Below are 17,798 nucleotides of genomic sequence, written 5' to 3'. Positions count from 1 at the left end.
TGACTTCTTGTGTTTTTTCCTCGGCTCTTTCTAGTGGTGGCACTGGTCCCCTCCCTCCCTCTCCTCTTGCCCTCTGTCTTTTTTTTCTTTTTTTTTTTTTAATACGCATCCCATCCCTACCGCACAGTGCGCAAGTCCCTCCCCACACTGTGGGCCATGGCTGGCTCTGAACCCCCACACATGCTCCTGCCGTGGGGCATTAGGCTGCTGCTCTCTGCTTTCCCTAGCGATGGATTTTCCACAAAACGTTTGGAGATCTAGTCTCTCTGAGACTGCTGAATTCAAACCTACTGGCCAGTTTCAATCAAGAGTTACTGTGAGCACATGGGGTGTATGGATGGATAGCACAAGCACACCACAGTTGTCCAAGTCTCCTTTTCATAGGCGGTGTATCTTAAAAGGATACTATGGATACTTGATAGGTCTTCCACCCCAAAAAATGTATTTTAGGTATTGGATTCTCACCAGTAGCTTTCTTGAGGGTTTCATATCTTTTTTGTCTTTGTTTTTTGTATCTTTTAACTTTGTGTTGTCTTCTTACCGTCAGCCTCTGCTGCCTGAGCGTAGTTACTGCAAACTACTGTCTCATTCCTTATGAGGTAGCACCTTGTATGTCTGTGAGTAATAACACCGTATTAACACAGAAACACAGCCCTAGTTGACACACTTTTAAAGCAGCAAAGAAATAACCCCTTTTTGTCTCCTATTTTTTGTGAATTACATTTTTTATCAACAGTGGTATTCGCATTTTATTATGCTGACTCCCTAGCCCCATGAGGTGTTCATTGCATCTCTTGGTTTTCCCCTAAAAGCTTGCACTGTGAAAATTGCTTCGTGCTCTTGCTTCCCTGTGCTCTAGCTTGCTAGAGGCTGTATGCCTTCACACATCCATCTTTTCTCTTCTCTCTAGTAGAGCATGAAGTCTCTTTATGCACTTTCATATTTTTATTATCCTTCTTAAGATATTTGGAGAGCTGAAAGAATTAAAATGAGAGGTGTTATTTCTTTGGACGGTACTAACAGTGTCTTGTTTGTTCTGGAGACAGTATTGTTGGTTGTTGAAACTGGTAGCTCTGCCAACTATGGATGTCTGAGATAATTTCTCCTCTTACGATACTTCCCCTTTAGGCTTTCTGGTTCTTGTTATTTTTTTTTTTGCTTTTTGGTAAAAATTTGGACAAATAGATGAGGTATTCTCTAGGTCTTACCCTGTGTCCAAGCAGAGATGCCATCATGTTAAGTCTAAGGCTTTGCAACCTCATCCAAAAGTTTGAGAGCTGACAGTGTTGAGGAGAAACAAGGAAACTTCTGAAATGGTGTGTGGGGGGCATTTCCTTTTAAAACATTGCCCATGATTCTCTTAAAAGGAAAGAAAGCAAAAAAAAAAGGGGGGGACACACAAAGTAATTGAATTCCATTTTAGAGTACTACACAAATCTTAACTTTGTCATTTTTGGTATCCCATCTACAATAATATCCTCCTGTGTTAAAGACAGCTAATTGAAGTCCGGAAGTTAAATAACTTGTTAAGATCCACAGGAAGTAATATTCTCATTTTGAATGATAACAGAAGTTCCTGACTTTGTGTTCTGCCCCAACAAGTAAAGCTGTCTATCTACAAGTTGCTCTATTTCAACACACAGTTATTATTGAACTATAGTGCGATGGTTTTCATACTAGTTCTAGAAGTGCTCCTATCTCCATCCTTGTCCCTTTTATAATACAAAGTATTGCCTATAAATGGAAACACTAGTTGGCAAATAAATAAATATAAATATAAAAAAAATTGTAAAAAACAACCATAACAAAAAAAGATGCATGGGTTTTGAAGCTGGTCTCTCAAAATGAAGCTGATACATGTGGGCCCCCACATGACTAGGAATACCTAACACTTCTCATGCTGGCTTTCTCACCTCTTTCTGATGGCTGTTAGCAAAGTGAAGGAGGTCTTTGGTAAAGTGTAGGAGCTGGGATACTGTGTGTTTTGGGTGTCTTGAGATATGTGCATGTGGAGCTACCCTAAAACAAAAATTAAGCTTACAGAACAAAGAGCATATCAACTCCTTAGCATTTACTGTAGTTGAAAAGGAAGTTGATAAATTTGGTTTTGAAACAATAAGTGCTGACATAAGCAAAAAATGGACCAAAGTGAATACAAGGTATTCTGTGAAACTGCCACTTCAAAGATGCTTTCTATAAACCATTCTGTTGTAATTTTGTTTTTTCTTGGAATTGAAGTTAAATAATTTCAGTTATAGGTAGCTATTCTTGTTTTTTACTTGGGGACTGTTTGTATTTGGAGTTATATGTAGAGCAAAAAAAAAAAAAAGTGACTTTTTTTTTCATTAAAACACAGATTGAAGAAAGTTAAAATTACATAATTCCTGTACGCTATGCCCCACTTTCTATATCTATCTTTGGCCCCTAAAGTACTCCTGACGCTGATCTTACTTGTCCTGTCTTGGAAGAGAACGTTGATAGTAACAGGATGGTCTGAGCATACTAAGATACCAACTTACTTCAGGAGATGGACAGAAATGCTGCCCTACTGAATTACCTCCACTAGCATCTTCAGTACTCTGGTTTTCTTCAGAAATCTAGTTACAAATGGAGGGAAAAGGAATGTGGGCAAAAGTCTGTCCTTGAGTTAGGGAAATGTAATGCTTTTAAATGTGAAGGAGGAAATAATCTTGGGATATTCCTCTCCCCCCAGCCTACAGACACTGCATAGACCATTATCCAGTATGGTATTCAGAAAATCAGTGTAGATCCAAAAAATACAGACACAATTATTAAGATTCAAATAAAATTTTTAATTTTAATCGTACTAAAATTGTTATGACGCAAAGGTTTTCTTGATCTTTCTTTGGGCTGTGGGGTTTTTGGTTTTGTAGGGTTTGGGTTTTCTTTTTTTTTTTTAAACATCTGGTGCAGCGTTTTTCATCATTCCAAGTGCAGTTTTGTTCACATTTCTTATTTTAATAGTGGTGTTCACTTAGTTTTGCATTGTGATTTTATTTTGTCAATTTTCTTTTATGATGGGCTGAATAGAACAAAAGCATTTATGAATACTCTAAAATGTGTCACTGCTAATTGTCAAACCAAAACTGACTATCGGCCTTTTTTATCTTTATCCTTTTTTTGAGAATAAAGACCAGTTTCTTCATGATGAAGTTTCATCTTCAGTGTCACAACTTGCAACAAAGGTAAATACCTGTTCTTTGGAAGTGTAATGTTTTATATCCTCTATATTTCTGTCAATATGTGTTAGGAAGCTACCTGTTTTTCACGTACAGCCTGATTAAGGAGGATATTTATGTCCTTCATTGATGATTTTGTAATTACTTATGATCGTTGATCGTGGGGTTCTCATTGAAGTAATATTAGAAGTGCAGTATTAGTTAGAAAGCTGCCTTATTTCCTTTCATTAATGGGGAGGGGAAGATATCTTAATTTTTTTTCTTACACATAGTGGATATTAAAACACAAAATAAACATAAGTCACAGGAATAACTGAAGTCTAAGGAAACACTAAATTCTAGCTGTAACAGATGATGAAAACATGAAAAGTAGAAGGGATTTGGGTCATTTATTCCATTATATGTAGCTCAGCTGCCTTTCTGGCCACAAGAGGTTAAGGACTTTCTCTTGTATCTGTTTCAGAAAAGAAAAATAGGCATACAAGTTAAATTTTTTTTTTTTACCTTGATATGTGTCCAAGAATCTTTTTTAATGTTCTTAAAATACACTAGTAGAAGATGAAAGAACGGGAAGTTGTTATGATATGCTAGAGCTCGTTTTGAAAATCCATAGGTATAGAGAAAAGCATTTAAGAATAGGCTCATTAGTGTAATAAGATACTTTACATTAATATGTATAAACTGAACATCTGTCTCTGTTGCTTCTTTTTGTTCTACTTCAGATGCAGCATGATTTTCACTGAAAATAGAAGTGAGATTGTACTATACCTTTTTCTACTTTTTAGACGAAATGTATTCTTTTTATGAAAACATAAATTACTGTTTATTTTATGCCAGATGATGAATGTTTAGGAAAAGAATCTTAAAATTAATCTATTTTATACTGAAACTTTTTTGCCCCTTACTTGGTCATTCAGGAAGGGTTGCTAAGTGTGTGTTTCGACTTAAAGAAAAAAAAAGTCACCAGGCAAACCACTGATCTGCAGTATTTTTGTGTTTTAAAGTAAAACCCTCTCATCTTAAAAATGTATTCACAAAAAAGCACCTTAACCTTCTCATCTTCTCTTTCTTTATTGTTTCTGAAAGCACTTCTGTATTTTATTTGGTTGTTCTCTCGTCATAGAAGCCATCAGTAAAGTGATATTCCAGAAGTTTCAAAATCTTTAATATGTTAATAAAAGGCTGATGAATTATATGTGTGGCCTTTTCAGTATGCACATGTCATGAATAAAAAAGTCTCCACGTTGAAGCAGTATGGTGAAGAACAGCGAAGTTCTTGAAGAAGAGGGCAGTGGATGAAGGGTATGTCAGCCCTTTAGGGAGACAGCCTTCCCGGTCTCTTGAAGCCTGAGTTTTAAGACAGTCCTGATGCCCGTTTGCAGAGGAAAGCCTTTGACCTAAGTTTGGAGGTGCAAAAGTGGGAGCTAGTCCTAATGGCTGGAGATGGAGGCTGGAGAATGGTCTTAGTTTCTGCTCATGCAGGAAGCTGCCCACTTAGCAGTGAGGACAGGCTAACTGCAGGGCTGAATTTTTCTAGTTCCCTCTTCACAGCTCTCCCAAAAGGCTGGTTAAAAAGCCTTGTGAGAACTCGAAGCGTGGAACTGTAAACCCTGTAGTGGTGCTCAGCGAACTGCAGAAATCTGGAACCTGCGTTCACACTGCGCCTGACCCTTCGGCCTCTGCAAAGCTGTCTTGAGGGGGGGGGTCTCGCCTGTGTGCTGACCTTCTGAGTTAAAGTACAGTGGAGACTTCATCTGCAGTTCTTACTAGGCCAGCTTTTGAAAAGGGACAAAGAGTTTTGAGAAACTAAATATTAATTTTAATACCAAAGCTGGAGACGTTGGGCCATTCTGGAAGGGCCAAATCCTGGAGTTGCAGCTCATGTGTGCCACAGAATAGAGTGGCTGTTGGTCTGCACACCAGCAGTTGGCTGAATTGAGAAATTCCCCCCTCCCCCGGCAAAATGCTTTGATAGGTGGAAGACAAATTTGGAGGGGTGTGTGGTTTTTTTCACTTTCTGTTGTTTGCATTCTTGCATGTCATGAATGGGTTTCCTATAATGTGGGAACAACGCTTTAATTAAAGCCGATTGGCATTTTTTTATTATAAAACACTTAGTTGTAATTTTATTGAACTGTAAGGTACTTAAATGGAAAATTCCATCTCTAGCTTTTTATTTTAGGTTCATTTTTTCCAGGGGGAGGAGGGAGGGAAGCTGTAGAACAAACAATTGTTTTTTCTCAGTCAAGGTTGAGAGGAAAATCCGTTCTTTTTGTTTACGTTTATAAAAATTTTCCGCAAGTGTTTTGCGGAGTGCCTCTACTTTGCTGGAGGGTTTTGATTCACCAGTTGTCAATCCTCTGTGAAAATACTTGTGACAGTCTGCTAAAACTTGGCCAAAATATAAATTTCTGGAAATCTCATTTCGTACATGCTGAGCAGTGGCTTTTTAGGGATTAGCCGCTTAACTACACAATGGCATTGAACATGCTGATTCTCACTGCAGGTATACAGCAAGAATCCCCTGTAATTGCTCTTTTTGGTTGCTAAGGCTGTCATGTGGCTTGTTCTAGCCCGCAGAGAGTGACTTCTGTGCTCCAGAGCCCTGCTGGCCAGGCAGTCGGGAAGTAGAAAAGCCTAACAGGAATATATTGAAAGTACTGGTACCCACTCATAAAGCAGTACCATTTTAGAGTCAGAGTAATATTTGAATATACTTGAATCTCTTGCTTTGGAACGTACAGTTTGTCTTGTACCTCTAACATAGTGTCTCAAATCCTTGCTATTTTTCTTTGGCTTGATTGAATTCTGTGCTTTTTTTTCTCCTCCCATAATAAGGTGCTCATGTATATCACCCCCATCCATCTGATGGATGGATCGAACTGTTTTCAGTTAAATTTACACATAGTCTTCCCCTTCAGTATATGTTCATCTATATCTACTTACTTTTTTTTTTTGTGCAATGTACTTTTAAAATTTGCTTTTGGGACTGCATCGACTTCTTAAGTTTATACCCAACTGTTAATACTCCTGGTTTGTTGCCTTTTAGCCTAATTTTTCACGAACCTTCTTGCCCTCTAGTAGAGCTGTAATGATGAACTATGTACCTTTGACAGTAAAATTAACTGAAATGTCTTGTTAGTGATGCTTTACTGTTTCCCAGTAGACTCTTTTGTTCATTTATTACTCATTGCCTGTTTAGCTAGTATGGGAAGCTGAGAGTCATGTAAATCATCTGAATTTGTTGATGTGGTGAAAAATGGTATACCTAAAGTCATTTTTGGTAATAGTACCTCTCAATTTTGTAGGAAACTTCCAGTTTAAGAGGAGATGTCCCTTTCTGGGGCACTTCATAAAGTTAACTGTCAGTAGACATTTGTTCCCTGTTTTATCTAAAGAAAGAAAAATTGTAGTCAACATGCACGATCTACGTACGGTTGATTCACTTGAATCAATACAGGTAACAAAGCAGGAAACTCTTACTATAAAGGTTGAGTTTACAGAGTGAAGCTTAGGAGGTGAGTTTTGGGAAGCCATACTGTATGTACAAAGCTGTATGTATGGAAGAAAGTGGATAGATGACTGCCACTTTCAGAGGGTGGTTGAGCTGATATAGTAGTTGCTGCTACAAAGAAGATGCTATTGCCCCTAACTCCCACATTCTTTAGTGACTATCTGACATCTTTTAATGAGCTGATTCTTATAACTAACCCAAAAGAAGGCAAAAAATGAATGAGTTGGATTTCTGCTGGTTTAGTGAGTGGAACTGGTTTTCCACAGCATCACACAGGTACAAAACCATAGCATAAAGAAGGCAGTATTAATGGGAGCCGGCAGTGGACTGGGCTGACCCTTTTCAGCAGCACTGTCTGATAAACCAGATCTGCCACCTCATGCAACTTCTCTCTGGGAATCTGGCTGACAGATGGGCACTGATACTGAAGTATTGGCAAAGCAGAGAGGAGGGGAGCGAGAGAGAGAAACAGCAGACAGTTTGACTAGGGTTACAGACTGCATCCTTTACATGATGTTCTAGAAGTGACTACTTGTACTCGCAGTTTCAGAAGATATGTTAATTAAATGGCAGCTTTCTCGTGGTGGAGAAAGAGTACTTCATAAGCTGGAATCCATTCTACTGAAGGGGAAGAATCTGTCCTCTGGGCCTGAGCTTTTTAGATGCCTGTTGGGACAGACAATGGTGATGTTTTTTCAGTAGTCTGCCAGTTGATGGATTAATATGTATGTGTAATTTCACTTCTACTGATCCTTTTAGGTGATTGCACAGGGCATTGTGCTGCACAGATTTTCACAGTCTAAAGTGGAAGATATGGGAGAAACTTTTATTAATGGCTGTTCTGATAGGCATACTCTATGCTCTTGTAGTGAAACTGGTATGAGACCAGTCTGTAATCCTCCTTCACAGAATACTGAAATGGCATCTTGAGAAGTTTCTGCTTTGTTTCTCATTGGCATTTTTAAAAAATAGTAGACTGCAGCATCCAACCTGGTCCTCTAAATGTTTTGACTTTCTGACGTTTGATGTTACAATTCTAGTCCTTCTTAATAGTGCTCTCTTTTCTTAGCAGTCCCTTATGGGCATTTCACTTGATTTTTTTTTTTTAACCTGGAGTTTTGCCTGTACACCTGGTTCTATTCTAGTGATATCAATCAGGTTTGATTTTTCAAAGATCACCTCCTCCAAGCTCAAGAATAGCCCAAACCATCAAGCAGAGAAAGAAGCAAAGGTGGCAGGAGGCCTGTCTGCATGAACAAGATGTTCCTGAAAAACCTCCAACATAAAAAGGAAGCATGCAGGAGGTGGAAGCAGGGTCAAGTGACGTGGGGAGAATATAGAGACACTCTTTGAGCACGCGGGGATGGAGTTAAGAAAGATGAAGCCCACCTAGAATTAAATCTGGTGAGGGAAACGAAGAGCAGCAAGAAAGGTTTCTGCATGTACGCCAGCAGCAGGGAGGGTGTAAAGAAGATGGAGTCTGACTCTTCACGGTGGTGCTCAGTGAACGGGCAAGAGGCATCGGGCACAAATTGAAACAGAAGAAATAGCATTTAAACATAAGAAAAAATGTTTTCACCATGAGCACGGTCAAGCCCTGGAACAGGTTGCCCAGAGAGGTTGTGAGTTCTCCAGCTGCGGAGATATTCAAAACCCGGCTGTACATGATCCTTGGCAATCTGCTCAAGCTGACCCTGCTTTGAGCAGTGTAGTTGGACTAGATGGTCTCCAGAGGTCCCTTCCAGCTGTAACGGCTGTGTGATTCTGTGAACTTTGGAATTTGAATTATTTCTTTTTTCCACTGACACATGGAAAAATACTTTAAAGGTTTGAGAATACAAGCTAGTCAGTTATATATATATTTTTTTTATATATATATATATATATATATAAAGTTTTTTGAAAATTTTAGGGGTAGTACTTTTGAATTTTGAGTAGACAGTTACATCATAAAAATGAAATACAGAACTTCTGCAAGTGGCTTGATGCTTTAAGACCACATCAGTACTGTATTTTCATAATTTGCATAACTTCAATCTTTTTACATTAAGTAAGTCTCCAGTATGGTGAGGAGTCACCTTACTGAAGTGTCATCTTCTCTTTACTTACTGACCTTCCCTTGACATCCGTCCCGTTGCAAGGAAGCTAATTGTTCTGGGATCTGGGTCTTTCTCCACGTGATCTGTAAGAATGTAAGAAATTCCCAGCTGATGCAGAGACTGGCCCATCTAGTCTGACAGTCTGTCTTTGTGGCGATGGGAGATGCTCTTCAGGGAGAGCATAGCTTGGCTAGTTTGTAGCGTCTCTTCCCCTAACGTCAAGAATCATTGTTTTGAGATATTACAGGGTGCATCCCTCTATTTAGAGGGTATCAATTTATGGATCTGCTGTCTGAATTTATGTAATACTTTTTGTGATGGTTCCCAGCGGTTTTTGGCTTTGCAGCTGCTGCATGTCAAACTAGTGGTTTCAGAGAATGGTAACTTTAAGATCTCCTCCCTGAGCTGTTCCTGCCAGCAGTTGCAGTTGTAACTGTTCCAGCTGCATTGGTGGAGGTTCTTGTCAGTAGGTTAAAAGTCTTTAAAGAACACTAAAAAGAAATGCAGCAGGCTGTTTTGAGGGATATTTTTAGTACGTGACAGAGTTACATGACAGGCATAGTCAAAAAGAAATATTGGTGTCTTAAACAGTTCAGCTAGAAAAAGGCTTCTGGAAGTGTGAAATAAGTATTTGACCTCTTCCTTTGCCAAGGTTTATGTTCTTAAGTATGGTACCACTGAGAAGACTGCCAAGAGTGAGCTGTTTGCTCCTTTTCAGTTGAGTGAAAAGGTACTTCGGAAGATCAGTGCTGGTGCAGGCAGGTGTAGAAGAGGAGGCTTAAGTGTGGTAGGCACTGGTTTTACTTATGGGGTAAAAATGGCACTTAACGGGGTTTCTTTCAGCCTAGTCCATTTAATATGCAGTAGGCTTTGTAGAATGAGTTTTATCACATATTAGCAAAATATGGTCTACTTGGACTGATGCTCCTATGTAGATTATCCTGGCAGTGTTTCCTTTGGAAACCCCAAATAAATAAGCAGTGGAAGTATTAGTGTTTTAAAGGTTTAGTGTATGTTTCCCCTAAGGACTAGTTGAGAGAAGAATAAATCGCAGTTAGAATCTGCTGCACCGTTATTCCCCTTGTATGTACCTGCCAAATGCTGTGGATCCATTGTGGGAGTACTTGTTTATGAAAATATTGAAGGAATGGTACAATGTGTATGTAGGTACTGATTTGCATACAGGTAGAAAGGGTGCAGAGTTTGTAAATTTTTATCTGGAGACCTACACATGCTATCTGCTTGACGTTGAATAGAACTTTTCTACTAATTGTTCTTAAAAGATATCTGCAAATCAGAATTGAGCTTAATGAAATTAAATTAAAAAATATCTACAGTTAAAAATATGTAAAGCTTGTGGCTAGATAACAGGATTTTATTATGAAATGGTTTTGGTTCTTTGGTTCTTTGGGGGTTTGTTATTTTTTTTGGCTAGAGGATTGCTTGGCTATCCAAAACAATGCAGCAAAGGTTGTAGTTGTATCGGTGAAGTATGTATGACATTCTAGATTAAAAGAAAGTGTATGGGTAGGTATATCCTTTTTTTACATTGAACATAAGTGTGTGTATAAATGCTTATCTTGAAATTTTGAGCAACCTGGTCTAGTGGAAGGTGTCCCTGCCCATGGCAGGGGGTTGAAACTAGATGATCCTTAAGGCGCCTTCCAACCCAAACCATTCTATGATTCTAAATAGACTTTCATCAATGGCGATCTTTAAAGGCACGTATAATTTAAGTTAAGCTAGTTCTCTCTTTGTATTAAATTGGTATCTGAAAACCAGTAACAAGGTGTTTTGGTTTTTTTAATCTGCAGATTTATTATGTGGCAATGCCTTGATGAAACATCATTAGTGAAGAAAGACAAGCTTACATATAGATTAGATCACTGAGGTGTATTTGGGTCTTTTTCCAGTTGAAAGGCCTAAAGGATTAAGGCAGTAAGAGTTGTTATGTGTTGCTTTTAACTGGGTTCGCCTCTGGTAGCAAAGGTTCATTCCCAAAAAGGCCTGCAATAGTAGAGTTTGAGTAAGATAACAAAAGATGAAGGATTTTTTTTAACATATGAAAAGCTAACTGGTTTCTAGAGTTTCTCTCTATTTTTTTTTTTTCTTCTTTCTTTCTTTAAACAGACTACTTCCTTCAGCACATAACTTCTTGGAGAGTCTTCCTTATTTTCCTTAAAGTTTGTTGTGGATGAAGTACTTTGCAGTGAGAGGAAGCCAAATCAGAGTAACAAATCCTCATGTTAAGCTCATTACAGAATTTAACTGAACAACAGAAACAGATAACAGGATTAGGCCTTTATAGACTAAAATTGAGGTTTTCGACCATTATTTACACCACCGAAGTATTAAATGTTGAGTACTGCTTGGAGAGGCTGATAAACACAAGGATTTTGTATAGCAAGGTATCTGTTTGAAGGTATCATCTGCAGCTTGTCTGGTTTTGTTTTACACTATCAACAGTACCAGTCTTCTGTGAGGTGGGTATGGTGAGTCTGCCACAGGGATGCAAAGTTTAAGTTAGCTGTCTACATGTTTTTACATGATTAAAAATAGAAAGCGTATGTTTAAGTTTGCTTATTATAATCTGTACTCACTTTATTCTCATAGTGGAAGAAAATACATATAGAAGCTGTTACTTTCCTTGTGAAGCCATGAGGAACGCTGTTGTTTATGGTAAGACTAGGTGTGGGTTTAGGAAGAGGTGAGCAGAGCGGTTGCAGAGGCCTGGGTTGTGATGAACCTGGCTCTCGTGTACCTGGTCTGTCCATATCCCACGAACGAGAGCTGGAAACCGCTCTGGGCTTGCTCAGCCTTCCCTCTTCAGAGTTGTCCAGAGCTTTGCCCAAAGCTGGATCCATCTTTGTATCTAACCAACGTGCAACTGAGTCTAGGTTAGACCTTCCTCCTGATCCTAAAATGGACCTGCTACGTCACCTGCGTCGGAGTAGCTGAGGCAGTTCAGATGTGAGCAGGGAAGGTGGACGAGATGTGGAGGCGTAGGACAGTCACACAGGAGAACAAGAGGTGGACTTACTCCGTGACTCACGTGCAAGAGGTAGCAAGGGCACTGTTTTACTCCTGTAAATGGTAGAGGTTGTGGGTTTCTGAAAGGTGAGGAGGTGGCAGTACCAGTATTTTACTGTCTGGTGTTTGTGCTCAATTTGTAGGTGATGTTTCACATGTTTAAGGCCTACCTGGATGTACCAGTTACAAACTGTAATCAATTAAAACCTAAATGACAAATTGATACTAATTTGCACCAATGAGTTCTGCAAAAAGGATGAAGCATAATAATAGGTGATGAATTAGCCTTCGCTCGTGTTGACAACTACAGTTTTGTTTTGATTATTATACTCCATAATGTATTGTTGTATTTTTTTAATGTAATCAAGTTACACTGATACACTGTCACTCTACCATTCTCCCTAGACCCTGCAAGAAAGAACAGCAACTTTCGTGTTCTGTGCTTGGCGTGCATGTGTGCATTTCTGTTAAGAGTCCCTAAGCATGCTATCAAAATAAAAATTATTAATACCTATTTTTTTTTTGCTTTGGTGGAGAGGGAATCAAACCTTTAACAGTGTTGAAAAAATGATTTATGTTACATGTTTAATGGTCGCAGTAAATTTAGAGAGCACACTGTAGCGCACCCCTGCCACATGTTACATTTCACTGGTGAGCCAATGCTCTTACCCTTTTCGTTTGCAGGCCCAGAAGTAGCAGTTTTGGTGAGTTAAAAATAGGAACAATGAGAGCAAAGCAGGTTAAATCTTAAGAGTTTCATAATTCAGCTGGCTGTCCTGTCTGTCATGGCCCCTTCTAGCAATGACTCTTTGTTTCATTTCTGTCTACTGAAGCCCCTTAGACTGTTTTCCTAAGCTGCCCAGATTCCCTCCTTACCCTGATACACTAAAATGGAGCCAGCAGCTCCAGCCTGCAGAAGAGCATCCAGGAGCCCAGCCGTACTCACTGGCATCGCTTGCCAGCCTCTGCAGACTGGCAAGGTTTCGTACGCTGCTCAGCAGGAGAGAGCTCTTGCTGCAGCAACCCGACCTGCTCTTTTCCAAAACGTGCCGTCCTCTGCAGGCTGCACGAGCCGCTCCGCTCCCTGCACAGCACCCAAGAGGTAGGGCTGTTGCTGCCTGTGAGCCACCCAGAGTCGGCGCTGGCAGCCATACCCTGTGCTTGTGAGTCTGTAATTCCCATTTATGAGGACGTGTGCTTCTCTGTATAGGTTCAAGGTGCAAGTTTCCGGGGTTGGAAGGAAGTGACGTCTATGTTTAATAAAGACGATGAACAGCAATTGCTAGCGGGATGCAAGTCTCCAAAATCCAAAGGGTGAGTAAAACCAATTGGTCTATCTGATACTAAAATACCCAAACTGGAACAGAAAATAGCTGTTCAAAGCAGTGAAGGTAGACACTGAGAAGCAGTAGTGCTCAACTCCTCGAAGTTAAAGCACAGAGAACAGTTTATGTGCATTTTGGAATTACGTGTGTCTTAAGCTTACAATGACTAAAGCATGCTGTATTAAGAAAGGACAGATATTGTTGATAACCTTTTCAGGTCTGTCAGGAAGAAAAGGAAATTCAGCTGCATAATAATTTTTTACTGTAGAAAAGGAGTAAAGGTTTCTGAATAAAAGGGTCATTCCCACCTTCCCCCTTTCCTCTTAAGGATTAATTTCGGTTGAGTTTACAAATTCCTTTTTTTACATCCTTTACTTTCTCTTTTAAAGTCTTACCTACACCTAAAAAGGTAAAGTGGAGTAGCTATACCAGGATCTGCAAATCTTCCCTGTCGGCGCTGAGGTGTCTATAGGAAAGTTCTGCTGCCGGTACAGTTAGAGCTGTTCTTTGAACAGAACAGACCTCTTCCCAGGACGGACTAGTTTGCTGTTACAAGTGTATGTAGGTGTTACCTACATGTACTTGCTACCTAACTGCCTTGGTTACAAACAGGAAAAAATGTGCCACCTATCAGGATAGCTGTTCCAGCCAATACTAGCTTTGATAAGACTTGCTGTAGTATGTTTTGTTTCCAGTTTACTTTGAAATATATGTATTACAGTATGCAAGTGTATACATGTGCATGTAAGGGGTGTGGTGTGGTGTATATCTATATTTAAACAATTTAGAATATAAGTACATACATTTCCATTTCTGTTTGAGTCTGTTCAATAAAACTTGCCAAAAGTTCCCAGCTACTGTCCCTATACAGTTTTATGGGTGTTTATTAGATGCTAGGTTGCTTCAATGATCCTTTGCGATTGATGCTGAATATAAGAATCAAGTAACCCAGTGAAGAGAGTGGAAGTATGAAAACTGAGTTGCCACAAATGTGGAAAGCTATTTTATCATTACGATGAAAACTGCCTGTATTTTAAGTTTGGGGGTATTTTCCTGTAACTGCATACCATGATTTTTACTTTGCGTTTAAAGAAAAATGCAACTTTTCAAGTGTGCTACTCACGAAATATGAGAAGAGTGTTCACAGTCTGTGACTGGCTTTAGCAAGATGAAAATTCTGAAAAATCTAATAATAAATTCAAAATTCAGTAAAGGAGAAGTCATTTTAAAGGTATTGGTTCAGTTGCTTCTGTTTAAATATGATAGTGTCAAGATTTCATTAATGGAAAAAAGCTCTTTTAACAGAAATACTAAAATAATTTCAAAGGTGGTTTTATTTGTGGCTAAGGAATTTGTATGCTACTAGCAGATAAAGTTTTCAATTTGCTATTTAGCTCATTGAACCCTGAAGGTTGTGTGTTTCACCACTGATATCAGCCTTTCTTTGTGGTCCATTATTTGATTACATACATAACTCTGCATATAAACTTATGCATAAACATTTGACATTCCATTTTTTAAATACTCCACGCTGCAAATACGAAATAATTCAGATTGAAGGTTCTTAATGGGATAAGAAATGTAATAATATGAGTAGCCTTTCAAATGCCTCTTTGAGAGAGGAATTACAACAAATGTTTTTTCTTGGTTTTGGGAGGGGAATTTGAGGGGTTCTTACCAGAAATACAGAACAGCCGTTTTCAAAATATTTTGCAGATCTTTATGAAAAAAAAAAGCTGGTATCTTTAAAGTCCTAATACTGTGTACATCAAATGTTTTGGGGTATAAGGTTTAACTGGCAAGGTGACAACATGTATAGGAAACTGAGGAATGTAGTGAGTGGTTGTTAAAAGCTGGTGGTAGACAAAACATTTTTATATTCCTTCTACTATCCTACCTCTGGGTTTGTTTTGGTGTGTTTGGTTTTTTTTTTTTTTTTTTTTTTTTTTTGTTAAAGTCCTAAATTGTTCAATTGTTCTAATGCGTGCTAAAATACTTCATGCATTTCCAAAGGCAGTTCTGTGTAATTTGCTGGGCTGGGGGGGTGTAAGTTCTTTTATAATAGGAAATGGCTGTACTCAGTCCATTTCTGATTTATTACTGCAAGATTCTACTGTGTTTCGGCTTCCGTGTATGCAAGGGTGTTTTTCCTAAAGTTGACAGTAATGGATGTGCTGTCAGAGGCTGATGACTGATTAGCATTCCTTACTATAAAACATAATAAATTAATTTAATGTTTATTAATAACTATTACATGCATTGTTAAATGAAGAAATTAATCACCTCATCATTGTTATTTTCTAGATCAAACCTAAAGTTAAAGGAAGAGATGAAGTCTGAAAAGAAGCCGGGTTTTTGGGACAGTTTGGTGATAAAGCAGAATGTCCCATCTAGGAAACCAGATGAGATTGAGGGATGGGAACCCCCGCAGATCACTGCTGCTGACTCTACAAGTGATGCAGCAACTACTTTAAGTGACTATACAGCCTGGTCAGGCTGGGAAGATGAAACCAAAGGCTCCACAAAATACACAAACCTGGCCAGCTCAGGAAACAGTTCCAGGTGGAGTATCAAATCAGCTGGAAAGCTGGTTAGTATTAGACGTCAAAGCAAAGGTAACCTTACTGACAATTGGGAAGAACTAGAATGATACTGGTATTGTGAAATACTTCATAGATAAGAAGAGAAAGGTTCCATGATTTACTCGTATATTTAAACCAAAATCAAATCTGCTCAATATTGCACCTTTATACAGTACTTTGTTTTATTCAGATGATTACAAATTTTTGCTCACCTGATAGAAAATTTTCTTATTACATTGTTAAATAGCTATGTTTTCCACACTGAAAAAAGTAGAGAATCTATTTTGTGCCTATATTTCACATTCAGACTCTGCAGTATGTTGGATTGTTGGTTTTACCAAAAAAATGTAATTCCTTAGTGAATGTATACACTGGTTGTAAATTTGACTGCCTTATGTAGGAACTTCCACTAGCTTGAGGTCCTGTTTTTTTCCTGGTATTTGAGGGCCACTCAAAATTTTAGTTTTGATGCTGTCCCTTTTTAACTAAGAATACTGATCTGTTGCTTGCGGGGAGAATGCTTATACTTAGTAGACTGTTTTCCAAATCTTCAGCCTCAGCATATGCTTCAGCTTGTGCACACAAGATGCTCAACTGTCACAGTGTGCTATACTGTGTATAAAATGGGAAAATATTCTAACGTAATTCCTTCCATCACAGGATCTTCACCAATAGTCAGGTCAAATGGGTCTTCCAGAGGTGGTGGTTGTTTTTTTTTTTTTTTATATTGAACATTGTTTGACAAAGCTAAGCTTCTCAGTTTTTAAGATGCATGTTATGTCAAAAATAAAAATGATTGAAAATTTGGAAAGCAGCAGTGAGTAGAGTATAAGACGATCTCAATATTCAGTATCTGTGGTCCTGAATCTAGGGATAAGTTGCTTCTTATGGAAGGGCATATGTTTTCATTTTTACAATAGCTGATCCTTGTTCTACAGACAGCTTTTTTGTTTTGTACTGTGTTGTTGTTCCTCCCCCCGTCCCATAAGCAGTGATTTGAATTATACTCTGGTGTTTTCAGGGTAACTGAGTAACTGAGCCATTGCAAGTATGTGCATGCACACAACTTATGAAGCGTTTTTGTTATAAAGCTCCATCTTATTAGCTACTGATACTTTAATTTTTTGGTAAAAGAAGGTGAAGTGTTAAATTTGAGATTTGAAATGTATATAAGAATACTAAAAGTGCCTCTTTCTAGCATATTGTCTCTCATTAGCAGTGCAGCTGATGTCAGATCCAAAGTTGGTTTCCATTTTGTTTGTATAACCTATATAAATACTGCTTTAACATTCATGGAAAAAAATCAAACCAAAAGTTTCATAAGAAATGAACAGTAGGCCTTTGCTCTCCTGATTGTTAAACTGGTATAGCAGAACTGAAAACCTGTTGACTGCCTAGCAATAGGGCCGGTACAGTTGGAAGATCAAGTTAGCATTTCAGATAAAATCAGCGTTTTTACAAGAAAGCATATACCTTTATATAATGGATGTCTTGTAAACATATTTTTGCAAGAAGCTTATGCTAATGAAAAGGGATGCATGCAGTTTTCTTCTAAGCTTGTACCTTGTTTCTGTTACTGCCACATTACTGCTTTCTTAGCTCTCTCTTTCTCCTCTCTCTTCCAATTCATGTGTAGTTTTCTGGCTTTCAGTTCCTGCATAGCTGGTTTTTGGAGATTCCTGTTGAGATGTGCCTAGAGGGAAACTGTAGCAAAGTGTTTTTGTTTTTGTTTTTTTTCCTGGTATTAATAGGATGTTAAAAGATGTTGTTCTTAAGTTTATATAAAAGAACATCAGTGTTTTGTGCTACAAACCAGGATCTTGTAATTGGCAAATGTATTTGTAAAATTGGCATTATATATTTAAAAAAAACTAATAGAGGAGAAAGGGTTAGCATTTATATCGCATCATTTAGTCTGTGAGTAAACTCTGTATTTGCCTTTGGCAAGTACGTATGCTGGGGTTAATTATAGGAAAGAATTAGTATTCTTGGGTAAAGTATGCTGCATTTTATAGTTTATGGAATACCCTCTAAGGCATGAGCTAGTA

The 17,798-nt window shown here is 38.4% G+C and overlaps 1 protein-coding gene across 1 annotated transcript; it reads left to right on the top strand.

Annotated features, from left to right (window-relative positions):
- The first annotated feature begins 3,064 nt into the window (after positions 1–3,064).
- TDRP (testis development related protein) lies at positions 3,065–15,917 on the top strand. Its single transcript, XM_010566732.1, is given in 4 exon segments — positions 3,065–3,126; positions 3,128–3,206; positions 13,054–13,157; positions 15,473–15,917. Coding segments are annotated over 4 exon segments (591 nt in total). The 3' UTR covers positions 15,819–15,917.
- The last annotated feature ends 1,881 nt before the right edge of the window (positions 15,918–17,798 follow it).

This window comes from Haliaeetus leucocephalus, unplaced genomic scaffold (genome assembly GCF_000737465.1).
Source record: "Haliaeetus leucocephalus isolate CR32 unplaced genomic scaffold, Haliaeetus_leucocephalus-4.0 Scaffold217, whole genome shotgun sequence".
Lineage (NCBI taxonomy): Eukaryota > Metazoa > Chordata > Aves > Accipitriformes > Accipitridae > Haliaeetus > Haliaeetus leucocephalus.
This window is presented reverse-complemented; position numbering and strand designations above follow the sequence as displayed.